We start from the raw sequence: 15,692 nt of genomic DNA, 5'->3' as shown, positions 1-15,692 counted from the left end.
AGATTCCTACTCCTAGAGCCATTCAGTTAAGCTTCCTTCTGATATATTTCATATTTCTGAAATATAATGAAACTTCTGATGTTTTCAATTTAGATAGCTACAGATTTCCTATTATGTCTATTTCCTGCAAGGATATGAATTCCTTCTTATATAACCTGGCACTTTTTTCTAGAGCTGATAATTGCACAGTCTGTTTCTTACATAGACTCCTATAAAAGGTGTCACCTGCCTTCAGGGGCACCTGGCGTCTCCAACACCCAAACCCTCGCAGGGTTTCGCAGCACGAGTCAGCTTGTTTCTTGTTGGCTGCCCTCTCTCTGCAGACCCTTAGATATTTGTCCATTGGCTCTATCAGCTACTACTCATTTGTCTCCTTCCAACTTTACAAATTTCATCACCTCTTAGTCTCTTTGACCTTTTTTAAATCTTTTACTTTATTGGGATTTCAAGAGTCAGACAGAGATCCAGAAGTTTATAATTACTGTTTGCTTATAGTCCAATAGGGTGACACATGTATAGTTTGGGGGAGTATTTTATTAGTCTTTGTATGTTTAGTATCAAGCCCACTAATGAGCATGTGGGAAGTGCACAAAAAATTTGTGTCGAACTGATGAAAAACAAAGTCAGACGCATCATGGAATCAATGAACCCCAGCTGCTGACCCCTCCCCCACCCCACAGTCTGCACCTGGCCACACGGTGTCAGGAAAAGCACAAGTCTCACCTGTGTAGTGCTCATTGCCTTGGGCAGCGCAGGTCAAGAGCTGCGCCATGGAGGAGCCCACTGCTTTAGATGTGCTTCCCAGGTCTTGAGCACATTTTTCCAGCTGTTAGGCGTATTTGAGGAAGAAGAGAGAGCTTAGAAGTAAGGAAACACTCACTGAAGTCTTAGCATAAAAATAATGCAGATCAAATCCTGGGCCTCAGCTTTTTCCCACCTAATATACCAATGGTACTAAGAAGTAGGATGACGCAGGCAAAGAGCCCAAGCTTCAGGATAAACAAATCAGGGCTCCTGCCCCTGGCTTCTGTTCCCTTCCCCTGAGTTGCTAGCTCTGAGAGACTGGGCGGGTTACTGAACCTCTCCAAGCCCTGGTTTCCAGAGGAGATCACAATAACTAGTTCAGAAAGTCCTCAGAGAATTAATGTAGGCACTCAACAAATGGTAGCTATTAGCATTATGCTCTTAGAATCTCATTTAGAAAGTCTGCAACAAATCCTTAGTGAGAATTAATTATGCCTTGGCAGGAAGTGGGCAGACGTCCAACTGTACCACCTTCCTGGCATGTGGGGCCATTAACATTGTTCAATTTGATCATTATATGTTGAGGAGTTCTAACCAGAAGGAAATGCAATAGAAATGGAGGTTTGGAGTGGTAAATGAGATTATGAAAATGGGCAAAGTGCTTGCTTCCCATGAAGAGCACGTCATCTTGCTTTGTAAACTGAATAAATAATTCAGAGAACAAAGTTGGGAAAGGCCTAGGGTATGGATAATTATTTGATTACTAGACGAGGACATTTTGGAAGAGAACTTGTAGGCATGCTCCAAGAGTGCAGAAAGGCATCAGAGAATGTGTGTATTTTAAACCCCACACCATGTTTCCCAAGAGAGGCAGTGCCCTCAAAGAAAAATTAGAGCCTGTTTCACAATAGCCAATAGAATGTTACAACATGGCACATTCTTTTAGGGCAAACAATTTCTTTAAAAATTACATGGTGTTTCTTGCATTCTAACTGACCAGTTGTTTTGTGAAAAGACAGTTCATACCATGCCAGCCCCTCTTGGGCTCCCTGGAGTACAGGGGTTTGCAAAGGGATACCTGGACCACACCACACTGCTGCTGACCTTGCAGCCAGTCCTGATTTTATTTAGCTGGGTGACCTTAGTCAAGTGACTTAACCTCTCTGAGCCGGAGTTTCCTCAACTTTACACTCAGGGGTAGCTTGATTTAGCAAATATTTTCTGAGTGCTTCCTATGCACCAGGCATTGTTCTATGGTAAATTAGTTGCTCCAGAAATGGTTTTATATTCCACAAGTCTTCAATTCATCAAAAGATCAGCAGTAATCAAGAAGAGAAGCTCTCAATGTGAGGGATCAAGAGCATAGGTTTCTGAGCCCTGTAAATCTGGATTTAAAACTTAGTTCTGCCAATAGCTGGCAGATAGACACTGGACAGAATAGTGACAACCTCTGCAGCTGTTTTTTCAGCTGGTAAATAGTAAAACTTACTCATTCAGGTTACCATCAGTATGAACTGATTGTGTGTGTAAACAGTGCCTAACAAATAGGGGTATTTATTTTATTAGCAACGTTCACTAATGTGGGAAAGGAGTAACATACAAATGAGAAGAACTGGTAAAATTCTAGCGAAGAAAACCCCTAACATGAGCATCAAGAGCATTAGATCTGTGGGGCCATCACTCCACTTGCAATCATGGCTTTACTGCACTGAAATGCTCTGCTGTTGTCTCTGCCAGTGCCTTACGTTAAGTAAGTATTCATTAAAATCATTGACTATTGACAGTTTTCCTGCATTTCTCTTTCTAACCTCATCGCTACCCATTTCATAGATAAAATACCTGAGACACAGAGGAGATACAAGACTTGTCCACAGTTCGTTGATACAAGCTGGATCTAGCAGCCAGAACTCCTAGTTCCAAATCTAGTTCCTCCGGCTGCTCTGAGCATTCTTTTCAAAAAAGGCTGCAGGATTAGAAAACTGGCCTCAAACACTAGCTTTTGTCTTGTATATGATAAAGAGGGATGACTATTAACAGATGCCTGTTCATCCCAGCCAAACCCCAGGAAAGCAGACACAGAACCATCACCAGAGGCCCTTTCAGGTCGCTCTGTATCTTAATGCAGTTCTAAAGAAATGTGGCTATTCTGGGGCTTTGCATTCAAAATGTGTGAAATTCAGGAACACCATCCCAACTTCTAAAAATGGCCCAACGTGACCATAACAAGAGTGAGAGCCCTGCCCACCAGCTGGCCCTAACACCTCTTACCGTTTCCCCAGGAAGTGGTTTCAGCTGACTCTCCAGGGCAGCCAGCTTGGCGTCCTGCAGTTCATTCTTCAGTGACTGCACGGTGCTCAGCGCCGAATCGATTTCCATAGGACCACAGGCTTCATGAGCCTGTCAACAGAGTTGGGACACGTGTACACAGTATGTTACAAAATATTAGTTAATAGCAGGGCTAGAATTTGGATATAGGTAGTCTGATTCTAGGGCCTATATGCTTAGCCCTTATGCTATATAAAAAAATTTAAAAGCTCTCCGTGTCTTCCTGCATCCAGTGGACAGTCTCGCTTAAGTCCCACTTTGAGGTTCACTGTTCCAGAGTTGTTTGAGGAAAGTATGTGTCTAAAACTCACTGAGGAAACTTGTTAAAATGCAGATATTCAGGGTCTATGACCAGAGGTTCTGCTTCAGCTGCCAAAAGGCAAGGCCAGGAACCTGCATTCTAGATGCTCCCAGGTGACTCCCGTGCAGAAGGTCCTTGGGCTTCTCTTGGCGAAACACAGTGCAAAACACTTTTTTTTATTGGCTTCATCTAAAGCTCTGGATATTTTCTTGGTGATACAGTGTACTGTTCATGTTATGAATTCAAATCAGCTTCTAACCTTCTTCCCTTGCTCGTGTAAGAGGCTGCCTGCTTCTATAAAAGGGATTGCTACTATGAGGAAAAATGAATTCATGCCAGAGCTTCATACTAATAACACATCAAACAGTAATGAGGTCCTTTGGTAATTATAGTAAGTTCCAGAAACAGAAACTCATTAACCCCTAAGTCTGTTCTATTGAGGACCTTGTAAAGGTGAAATGCTCCTGTGTAAGATGTGAAAACCTTTCCGGGAAAACAAGATCATATAAATGGCCCTCACAAACAGATTTGCTGCCTAAATAATTTCTTATTAAGTTTACAAGATAATATCTAGAAGATACAATCACTTATTTTGGCCCACGATTTACCAGGCACCTAAAAACTGATGACTACCTGTCTGCCCCAAGATTGTGAAAAATGGACCACTGCATGTTCCATGGCATGGGAAGAGTGGGGATGCATGCAACCTGAAATAGTTTAACAAAAGTCATGTGTAACCAGGAAGGTGACAATTAGGTCTAAGAGGTAGTGGCTCAAAGCCAGAAACCCAATCCACAGTGGGCATCTTTCATGGTCATGCATATGGAATGGACAACAACTCTGTCAAGAAATATGCCCAGCAGTGTTCAGACCCTGGGGAGCAGCCAGGCCACACCAGCGGTAAGGAATTGAAAGGTCCACTCCCAAGAGCTCATCACTGTGACAGGGTCCCCTTGCCTTCTGTGAAGCAGTACGCAGCTCTGCCAAGCTGGTGGCGAGGTTCTTGGCACACTGGCTCAGCTGCATGGCTGCAGCCTGATCGCTCACGGTGGGCACTGCGGCTTTAGCAGAGGACACCATCTTGCTGCCGGGCTGTGGAGAGATGAGCAGAGAGTAAGACTGCTCCTGAGAGGAGAGACCCAAACAGCAACACCACAAGTCAGCGAGAACTTACTTTGCCCTAAAACAAGGAATATTAAAACCACCCGACTCCCTCTGAAAACTGCCACCCCAGATCAGATACTCTAGCCTAGAGGAGGAACATTAAAAAAAATAAATGTATGTGCCATTGGGAGAGGGGCAAAATTAGGAGAGTGGCATGAAATTCTCACTTAAAACAGATCTCAGAGCAAGTTTCCTATTAAATGTTTCTTAGAATAGTTCTTTAATCTGAAATAAACCAATAGACTATTCAAAGAATTACAGGCTGACAAAATAAAACAAATAAAATGACCTCTTTCATCACATCTCACTACCCAGGATAATTTCACCAGCACGGATGTCTGTGCGAATGCACATACATTTTCAAAAATACGATCATGTTATTTATTCTACTTTTCAAATTCCTTGTTTCACACATTCTTTGCAATAGCTATGTAGGACTCTGTTGTATACATTTGTTAATATTTCTCAATCCTGTAGTATAGAGCACATTTCCACTAAAATAAATACTTTGTAGCTGAAACTTTCTACACAGTCATGATTTTCTTTGTATAAAATTTTAAAAGTAGAATTTCTAGACCAAAGACTGTATACACTTTTAAGGGTTTCAATATATGTTATTACATATTGTTATTTATGTTATATAAAACTACGTTGTAAAGTTGTAATAATTTAAGTGCGAGAACAAATATTAAGGACAAAAGTTAGTATTTTTAATATTTAAGGATCTCATGAGAATTTATAAGAAAAACCAGTAAGAGGGTACAAAAAGCATGAAAAGATAATCTCACATAATTTAAACAAACTTGAAACATGAAAAATGTTTGACGTTGTGAAAACTGTGGAAATGCAAAACCCCAGTAAGAACTTTACCAAGCAAATTAGCAACAACATTTTTTGATATCCCAACTTGGAAAAGATGTATTAAAAGTGTTTTCAAAAGTGTGCTCCATGGCCTATTCATTTGGCCTTCTGGAAAGGCAATTTTACAACATGTGTGAAGAAAGTTTAAAATGTACAAACTTCTTGATCGGTTGATTCCATTTCCAGTTCTCAATCTGTTTTAATCTCGTAAAGACTGATGGCTCTATGAGAGCAAAATTAAAAGAAGAAAAAGAAAAAACAAGAGCAGGGACAGAGTGGACGCTGGAACATGTCCACACTGCTCTATCATAACATCCTACAAAGCCTGCCAGCAGTGGGGACAGCACAACCAGCTCCAGGCCTTCATCTACCTAAATGAAAGGAGAAACACCTGTCTAAACCATAAGTCTCCATGTTCCGAGCATCAGAATCAGCCACTTGCAATCCTATTTCTAGAAACTTATTCTAAGGAAATCATTCAAGAGGAGTACAAAGGTTTGAGCACATATGAAGACTTTTATCACATCACAGACTGTACAATACTAACTGTACAATTACCGACAATACTAACTGTACAATTGCCACAAAAATTCACCTTCGGAATTTGGAATACACCTTCAGAAAAGACACACTTGCCATTTCTTTCTTCCCAATCCATGAATAACAGCATTAAGCATTCTGGACACTAGCTAACCTAAAGCAACACCTAGTACTCGGTTGCTCCCCAAGACTTGCAACTTAGTACATGTTTTTTCCCCTTGAAGAGACATAAAGATGATACTCCGGAGAAAAACAGATTATGTGCCATCTCCTGGGGCAATTTCCCTGCATATTAGCACTGCCCTTTGCCAAGCTAAATCTACCTCCCCTGAAACTGGAAATATAAAGAGAAGGTCTTCCAGGTCTGCTTCCTGCAAAGACTTTGCTGTGGCATTCATTAATCCTCTCCTTAAGCAACAGGGCGCTCCCTGCCCAGTGCGGGACTCTGGGTCCAATGGGGTGATGCTTACCTGGAGGAAGTTCTGGCTGGAGATGATGAGAGCCAGCTGGGCACTAAGGTCTTCTGCTTGGGCTTGGCTCCCTCTCACCCCCTGAACTAGCTGAGGGATGTGATCAGCCACAGCCTAGAGGAAGCAGGGAAAATTACAGCTGAACACACCTAGCATGGTGAATTAACCTAACAGAGTGGAAGATGACCCCGGTGGTGGATGTTTTAGGGATGTGCTCACTCCTGGGAAATATATGTCCTATACTGTGGATTTACACACAGCACCTTTGGCCAGCTGGGTTCTTACCCACACTGAATCCCAAGATAGTACCTCTGGGTAGCTCTTGCCCACTCACACTCTATCCTGTGGCCCCAAAGGTCCTAAAACATTTAGTGTACTGTGATTCTCCATAAAGAGGCCTCAGAGGTATTTCCCCAGTTGCAACTCACACCATCTTGGCTTATTAGGGTTGAGAACTTAGAATCAAAGAATCTATACAATTCACAGGTGGATCAACTCAAGTCATGCATTTCCATGATCAGAAGAAAGTGTGACAAGTACTCAATTGCCAGCATATTTCCGTGCTTCCGTTCTTACTTGGCAGGTATACATTCTGTCTGTCAGCTTTCATGTTCCCATGGCTCCTCCTCCTGTTAGAAGTAGCCGTTCTCATTTCTCAAACTGGAAAACCCAACACCGGGGTGGAGGAGGGAAGAGCAGCATTTATGAGACCACTCTAAAGGGACCATCTCCCACGGTGCCTCGGGAGACCAGCCATCTACCTGTTCGTGCTCTTCCACATTTCCTCTCTGTGCTCACGACCCCTCTGATAAGCCAGGTCCCCAAAGGTCAAGCACAGTGGCCACCACTGCTGAGGAAGGTCCCAAGTGCATCCCCAGCATGGTGACACACGGTTTTATCAGAAGCCCATTTCAGCAAGAATAAAAAAATATTTCCAAGACGTTTCCCTCAGGTGCTTCTCAGGACTGCTGGCTCCAGTGGTTTCATCCACCTTTCTCTTTCCACCACAACCGAACAGATGGTCAGGCTCTTATTTCCTGATAGTGACGTGTAGGGACCAGGCAGCTTGTTAACTGGCCAGAAGCCGAGGGGGAGTTCATCCTGTAGTAGCTTCCTGCACACAAGTAGCTTGTGCTTCCCTGGGAAGGGGACAGGACGTTTCTCCACCCCTGGCAGATGAACCGAGGCTCTAACAAACTCCCCTTGCCCACCCACCCCCAGCAGGGGCCTGACACTCAGAAAAACCCTCCTCTAGGCGTACAATCCAGAGGAGAGCCCGGACCGCACTGCGGAGGCTTCTCTACAGAGCGCACCCGCTTAGCGGAGGCACTGGCCTCAGAGAACCCACACTCAGCGTTCAGGGGGCTCCACGTGGTGACCCGAGGAAGTAGAAGAGCCAACACTCTTCGCGTGTAAATCATTTCAGGGGAGATCCTAAAAAGGGGAGAGTGGGCAGTCAACTCTCAGGACGCAAGCACAACCAAACATGCCTGGTCACGCAGCTCCCGCTGCCGACTGCAGTCCTTCCAGGAGACCCGACGTGATGCCCACATGTGGGCAATGGCTACGCAATGAGATTTTGTGTCTGGCGCCATTCGGGGGTCTCCTGGGAGACGGCCCTCAGAGGAGGCAAGAAAGGTGTTTATTGCCCCTTTGGTACTTGGCTTCAACATGGCTTCGAGGCCAAGGTCTGAGAAGCACAAACAGGAAACGCTGGAAAGCTCCTAAGCACATCGGCACTGCGGGACGGGACAGGGTGAAATAAATCCTCCAGGCTCAATCGGTGCGAAGCAGGAAATCAGCCCTGCGCCAAGGACAGACGGTAGGCAAGGCCTGCCTCTTAAAGGGAGAAAGACACTTTGGAAATTCAGCACCTCGTTGGCTATTTCAGAGCCTAAAATGGCCTTGTCATTGATCCTCCTTGATTCCATCTCTCAAAAAGAAAAGAATCTAGACTAAGGCAGGCAATGCTGGAAAGATATCATACTCTCCCTTCAAACACAAGCCACCCACTTAACAGACAAAAACCAGGTGCGTGTGTGTGTATACCTCCAACAGGGGAGCCGGAACAAACTGGATTAGGGGTCTGAGTGATGGGTCTTAACCAAATTACAGGGCGCATGGCGCTCTAATGCTATCAGGCTGGTGGACAGCAGACCTGCTCTCAGGCCACCGGCCCCTCACCTTGCAGCTCTGCACCAGCTGCTGCTGGGCGGCAGCGTTCTTGTTGGACATGGCCGCGTTCTGGGCGGCGGCGATGGCTTGTGTGGCCGCAGCTGCTGCTTGCTTAGCTGCAACCTGGAGAGGCAAGTGACAGGAGGAGTGTGAAGGGAAGTGAGCCAGAGTCTGCCGACAGATACACATGCACTTTTATATATGTCCCTTTTACCAAAGGGTGCTCTGCAGAGCTGTAAGACAGGGAACTACAGGCTCTGTCTTTTAAATACCACTGATGACCCTAACCCCCTAACCTAACAGTGCCAGGGTATCTTGCCTTATCTTTGTCTGGTTCATGTTCCAGGGTCAAGTGATAAAGAAAGATAGCCACTTGAAAGCTCAAGTTCCAATGTTCACTTGTCTTTCACAAAAAGATAAGAGACAATTCTGGGAGCAGCATTGATAAGCAGCACCAAGTCTAAATGTTTTAGGGGAAAAAAGTTTCTCCCAGAGGCAGCATAGGCTGCTCTCTGTGTTAAGCACCTACACTGATGTTCATGGTTTCCTCTTGCAAATCATGAGAAGCCTTGGTTCAGAAAGGCCCAGACTATCCCACCAGAGCACTTTATCATGTGACTCTCTTGTATCTTTCCAAGAACAAGAGGCCAGTTTTTGTCCAGAATTCAGCCAACTATACATGGATTCCTCAGCTTCCAAACTCCCCAGCTGTAGTTTAAGAGTCTCCTGTATACATTTGTGAAATTTATTTTCTTATGGTTTGTGCCTATTACTAATTTTTCAAAATAAATGTTTTGAAAAATGACATATTTCTTATTACTTTCTTCCATACCTCTCCATCCAAGCCTGATCCCCATTCCCTAGTCATCCAAAGTCCATATTTTCTCTTGAGAGTATGACAGACTCATTGCCTCCAGCAATATATATATATATATATATATATTTTTTTTTTAGCTAAAGATCCTTTCTGAACATGGACATCCCTTAATGCAGGAAAAAAATATCCTGGCTCCTCCTAAAAACAAAATTTGAATTCTATTTAAGAATGTTTAACTCTGAAAAGATTCTGGCTTGCTGAAACCATGAACTCAAGCAATATTTCAAATTGTGTCAGTGTGCCTAAAACTACTGAACTTAAATGTACAATGTACATAAACCAACATTTCAAATTATTTATAGTTCCCAAACCATTAAGCTATATTGTTAATCTTGATTTAGCTTCCTTTATATGGGCACTGCCTTATCAATTCCATTATTCTTTCAAATAACTCTCTGCAATCTAAAATGGACAACCTAGAAAACCAGCCTCTTTACTGACCTCTAATCGGTTGACAATTTTTTTCTTAATAGCATTCTGGGCAGCAGCGTTGGTTGCCACCCGGAGACCTTCTGCAGCTTCTCTTAGTCTTTGCTGCTGGTCCTCATTCTCAGGATTAGCTGCAGCCCCCTGGAGAGGTGAAAATAAATATTTCAAGAGGTCCAGGGGCAGCATGCCACAGACACTAAATTCATGCCTTCAATTTAACTTTTTCCTAATAATACCAAGTTTCTGGACGAGAAGGTCAAATGCTTCAAATATTCAGAAATATCTTTATGATAAAAATGTTTCTTCTACAACAACATAAAACATCTATTGGGGTATGATTCAAAACTGTACCACCAAATAGAAATCCATTGGTAATAATTAAACACTTGAGATCATAGTCTTGGTTGTCCATATAAATGAACTTGTGGTCAGAAATCCATGGCTTAAAAGATGTTGAGATAAAATCTCCCTCCTCCCCATTTCTTTTAGGAAGGACTTTAACTGGCATGACAGACATTCTCTTGTCCCATAGCACTGGTAAATGTGAATGCCTAAGAGTTAGCACAAACACAGGGCAGAGGTGCAGGGAGCAGGGGCTGTGAGAACGCCATCCAAAATACTGTAAGCAAATGTTGCTCAAAAAAGATGATGCCAAGAAACTGCACTCCTCGAAAGCCTGAGTTGGAAAGTACAGCAAAATAGAGCTGGTACCCAACTACACTGAATTAAAGAGAGAAATTTGATGCTCCTTATCCTGGCAGGGAAAGAGGAAGACACCATGCACAGCCCATGGCCACACTTCCCTTGTGTAGCTCCATAGCCCTTTTACTGTTTTGCTATAGGTTAAAGTGTCTTAGGAATCCAAGTGAATTTTATTTAGATGGGTGGGATTTTGAAGCAGGGAAAGGCAAAAGGTAATATAGGAAGAGGAGATAATTTTACTACACAACAATTCAGCAAAGACTTAAATAAAGCACATTTAGTCTTCCACTCCCACCTGAAATAAAAAAAAAAGAAATTCAACCATCAAGAATTTCCTCACAAGGGCTGTGTGTGTTGTGGCTGTATTTGATGCATATAGATGAATGAATTTCTTTCCATGAACATTTTAGGATAATAATATTTGCTCTCGAGTCAGAGAAGAAAGTGGAAATTAACACACCAAATATCAAAAATCAATTTTCTGAACATCTACTTTTTCCAAATGGCCAACTTGCCAAATATACCAATTTATGAGAGCCTATTTCTTTGAACTGTTTATAAAAGTTATGGGAACTCATACTGGCTGATAAGAGTTAACATCTGACAGAATTGTTTTGGCAATTGTCTTGAATGAAATCTTTTGGTTTTTCAAACTTTCACAGCTTTTAGTAGTTTTTTTTCTAGTAACTAAAGCATTTTTGCACTTCATGTGTGAAAGGACTGTTTGGACTACTTCAGTTTTTTTTTTTTTTGGTCAGGGGAAAGCGCAAATGCAGTCTCCCACTACCACAAATTATGCAGTTTAGTTTCCCACATTTGGGGAAATAGCAGGGGTCAGCACATCTGGAGTGCAATGGATAAGCCTCGCCCTGGGAAAACCACCTTTGTAAAGATCATGGGATCTCTCCTGCCAGGGAAGTATACTTTTGTATTTTTTTGCTAGTGTGTGAAAGTTATTTTTTTCTCCTCATCAGATGTTTTTTAAGCCACTCCTTTCCAAATGCCTCCAGCTTTACTTTTCTATTCAAGCAGCAGGGAGACACTGGTACTGTGATTTCCACTGGTGTGGGCATTCAGGTCCTTCCTTAGTAGCATCTTTTTCATGATGAATGTGTATTAGATACGAGGTACTAATTTTGGCCTGAAATCTTAGTTACTGATTTTGAATGAATTTCTTTTTCACATTAAATGTATTTTTGGAGGTACTTATACATTCTTTAGCTTTCAACAAAATTCAGCAAATTGGAATATTATTATGAAGACCAAATGACAACTTTTAACTAAAAACTACAAGAATTTATAGAAACCTTAATGTTGTCCCAGGTAATATAAATAGTCAAATATAACAAAACTTAAAAGGGGTAAGTTTCTGGGAACTTGGTACGTTCAGTTAAGTGGTCTGGTGAGCACTGTACATCTAGAAATAAATTGGTCCTGACTCAAACTTATGTGATGGTAAGCTCGATCTTTTTGAGTTTTAAATTTCTTGTTTATACAATAAGTTGTATATTAGTGATTAGGTTTTTCACTAAGGTTCTTTCCAGTCTAGCAAGCAGTTTTTTTGTGAACATGAAGATTTGCTTGAAAGAGGTATGTTTAGACTTAGAAGTGGGTAGCAAAATAGAACTCATAAAAATAATGTACTACAGTACAAAACACTAATGTATATTTTCTGCTAAAAGGGATGACTAAGAGCAGAGCTTCTCAGCTGAAACAGGGTCAGGGGACAGAGGAAGATGGTTCAGACTTTCCTCTTCTTGCATCTCTCTTCAGTCTCACCCAGGAGTTCCCAAGAAATCTCAGTACCTCAGGTACTACAACGGTGAGTCAGATATGGAAGGTCTACATAGTTCCCTGCATGTCAACAGAACATTTTAAGTAAAATAATTCCCATACGAGGTTGAGATACACTACTATTCTGCTGGAGGCCAGGGAGATAGGATGAGATGTATTTCTGTGCATTTAAGATTCACTACATCTTTACATTAAACGTTATCATGGGTGTATCAAGTTGAAGGTGATTTTTATTTTCTAATTTACAATTATCTGTATTTTCTAACAATTCCACAAGAAATGTGTGCTAGTTGCATAACTACCCTCTCACCACACAGAGAAAAACATAGTCATATCCACCTAAAATAGTTCTCACCTAGAGGTAAGCATCAGAATCCCCTATGGAACTCACACATAAGCATGTACACACGTACGTACACACGGTGTCACCAGTGACCTCATGAATCTCTGGGCATGGACTTGAGGCATGTGTGTTTTAGTATGTTTCATAGGGGGCTCTGAAACAGCCCTGGACTAAGAACTGCTGGGTTTTAGAGGATCATGCTGAAGCACAGCTGTCAAAAAAAAAATACAAAGCTAACTCTTAACTCTTTATTCAAAGTCCTCCTTAGAATACTTAAAATTACTACTGGGATTTGAAGAACAGTGAAGCAGGAAGTACCCTATTATGCAAAATCCTGATAGGAGTTTAGTTGAGAAGTTGAAAGGAGGGCAAAATAACACTCAGGCTGTGGTAAGAAAACATGTATAAGTGAATTCACTGTTGAAAAATCTAAGGTTTAAATTAATCACCATTTTCAATGAAGCCAATGGTGATAACTCAATGGAAAAAGAGTGATTGCTAAGCACATGGATGTCATTGTCCATGGCTAGTCAGCACCCTAAAAGAGCTTCCCTAAAAGAGCTTCATTCACACATTCCGTGACCTCCTTTCCCACTTGAACAAGGTTAAATGTTTCAAAGCCATATGGGTTTTAAACAAACAAAAATGCATACTCAGCTGCCCATTCTCTCTGCTAAAGGAACCTTTCAAATCCTAACTCTTCATTATGTTCAGTTACTCACTTTTCGATTGAACAAACCCAACAAAATACCTTTGCGGCTTCCACCATGCGGGCAGTGGAGTCGGCCAGAAGTTTCGCTGCTGCCAGGAGCTTCTTTGAATTCTCCATGTCGATTTCAGCCTCTGCATCTGACCTCATGGCGTTGACCAGGTCTGAGGTAGCCTGGGCCAGGACCCGGGCCTGGCGCACCATTTCACCTGCAGGACAGGATTGAGGACGCAGTCTTTCTAAAGCTTGGGGGGAACCTCAAAGGCGACACAGTCTAGCCTCATTCCTCTAGCAAGAGGGATGGAGAGAAGTGAGTCGGCATGCTCTGTACGTAAGCAATGCCCCTGAATTACACCCAGAACCAAAAATATTCTCTATGGCAGCCAGGACTGCATACCCTAGCACATTCAAGTTTAATCTTCAACTATGAGGGATAAATACGAAACACACAGCGGAAGTGCAGTTTCATTTATAAGGCAGGGAACAAAATTCTATGCATTTATTATGTGCATTTACTTTTAGGAAGTATTTACTTAGAAAATACTTACCTCACTTCAAGAACCACTTACACAAAAGTTCTTATAATAGACCCTGAGTAACGGGCTAGAAAAAATTATTTTAAATTTTTGAATGATTTTGTGTGCCACCTAATAAATACTGATGAGTAATCACACAATTCACAGTATGTGTGTCGTTTGCCTCTTGCTAATAGGAAGCACCAGTTTCAGTGCTTAAATGCTAAGATTTGCCTTGACCCAGTTTTCCCTGTCAATTCACTGTTTGTTCACCCTTTCCTTCCCACCACTGGTTTTGATCTTGTTACTAGTAATTGTTTGGTTTTACTGTACCTGTGATTTTACTGCAGTCTATTTCAATTTCCTTTTGGAAGTGGGAGGGGTATAACTTCACATCAAAAATAAACTACTCAAATGTAAGGGATTTCTTCCTCTCCCAAAGGTCATTTGAGAAGAATGCCTAAGTACTGTAGCATTAAGGGGGAAGAAAAGGCTTTCATAATAAATTCAAGATATCCTGGGTTGGATCCTGGGACAGTAAAAGGACATTAGTGGAAAAACTGGTGAAATCTGAATGTCTGTAGTTTAGTTAGCAGTAATTTAACACTGCCAACTAACAAAAAATTTCTTTGTTTTGAAAAATGTGCCATAGGTCAGGGATGATGTTAAAAATGGGGGAAACTGGGAAGGGTATATGAGAAGTCTCTGGATAACTTCTGCAACTTTTCTATAAACCTAAGAGCATTCTAAAACAAAAGGTTTATTTAAAAAAACAAAAACAAAAGAACATCAGAAAAACCTGAATGTGTGAAGCATTCCTATCTTTTTAAATCATTTAAGGACACATAAAAGCACAAGGACATTTTACATAAAAAATAGTTGTGATAAGGTATTGCTCTGCGCTGATGAGGAAGTAGAAAAACTGACCTCTTACAAACTACTGGTAGAGATGCAAATTATGGATACTTTCTGGAGATAAATTTCATACACACATTAAAAAAAAATGTACATACCTATTGGGCCAGAAATTCCACTAATAGGAATTTTTCCTACATACACCCCAAAAGTAAACCAACATTTTTATAAGAACAGTTACGGTACTGTTATTTTTGTAATAGCAAAACAAACTAACAAGCAAATGAAAAAACATGGAAACATCTAAATGTCCATTAAAAGATAATTAAGTAAATTATGATTGATCCATTGAATAGAATATTATGCAGCCATTAAAAAGATGTGTATGCTTCAACATGGAAAATACAGTAAGTGAAAAAGGTTACAAGAGTATGCAAATACAATTCCATTTATATAAAAGGAGGGTGTAATATACACACATGTGACTGCAGGAAGATTACAAATTTCTGGACAGGTGAAACAGTAACTGGTAAATGACCATTTGGAGATTTAGATTGGGATACTGATGGGCTGGAGCAATTTAGTATTTCAACTAACTGAAAGGAGGATTATATATGTATTTTTTTATTTTCTGTATATTATGATGTTTGACATAAAAAAAAAAAAAACACCTTTCTAGCTGGAGACTGCCCCCTGGGGCTAGTCAATTCTTCCAAACAGCAAAGGTGGCATGCCTTTGATGTGCAAACTAACCAACCCAGAGCCACACCCCCTCTGTCCCGGCAATATTCCTTTGCTTTAATCATGCCAGGGCCAGGTAACAGGCAACTAGGGACCACCCAGTAGCTGGAGCCTGCTGAGATTATTCAAAGTAGCCAGTCCTAAACT

General features: G+C 41.5%; 1 protein-coding gene and 1 non-coding gene across 2 annotated transcripts in view; both read right to left on the bottom strand.

Annotated features, from left to right (window-relative positions):
* TLN2 (talin 2) overlaps positions 1 to 15,692 on the bottom strand; it is a 453,275-nt gene that overhangs the window by 127,275 nt on the left and 310,308 nt on the right. The window contains exons 21-27 of the mRNA XM_036903054.2: positions 13,477 to 13,643; positions 9,899 to 10,027; positions 8,590 to 8,703; positions 6,406 to 6,519; positions 4,328 to 4,462; positions 3,013 to 3,141; positions 724 to 826 (exon numbers count right to left, since the gene is read on the bottom strand). Coding sequence (XP_036758949.2) covers positions 724 to 826; positions 3,013 to 3,141; positions 4,328 to 4,462; positions 6,406 to 6,519; positions 8,590 to 8,703; positions 9,899 to 10,027; positions 13,477 to 13,643 — 891 coding nt within the window. The remainder of the gene's footprint in view (positions 1 to 723; positions 827 to 3,012; positions 3,142 to 4,327; positions 4,463 to 6,405; positions 6,520 to 8,589; positions 8,704 to 9,898; positions 10,028 to 13,476; positions 13,644 to 15,692) is intronic.
* LOC118921358 (U1 spliceosomal RNA) lies at positions 11,344 to 11,510 on the bottom strand. The gene has a single exon (XR_005028310.2). It is a non-coding gene; the product is annotated as a U1 spliceosomal RNA (small nuclear RNA).

Source organism: Manis pentadactyla, chromosome 11, assembly GCF_030020395.1.
Source record: "Manis pentadactyla isolate mManPen7 chromosome 11, mManPen7.hap1, whole genome shotgun sequence".
In the NCBI taxonomy this organism is placed as follows: domain Eukaryota; kingdom Metazoa; phylum Chordata; class Mammalia; order Pholidota; family Manidae; genus Manis; species Manis pentadactyla.
This window is presented reverse-complemented; position numbering and strand designations above follow the sequence as displayed.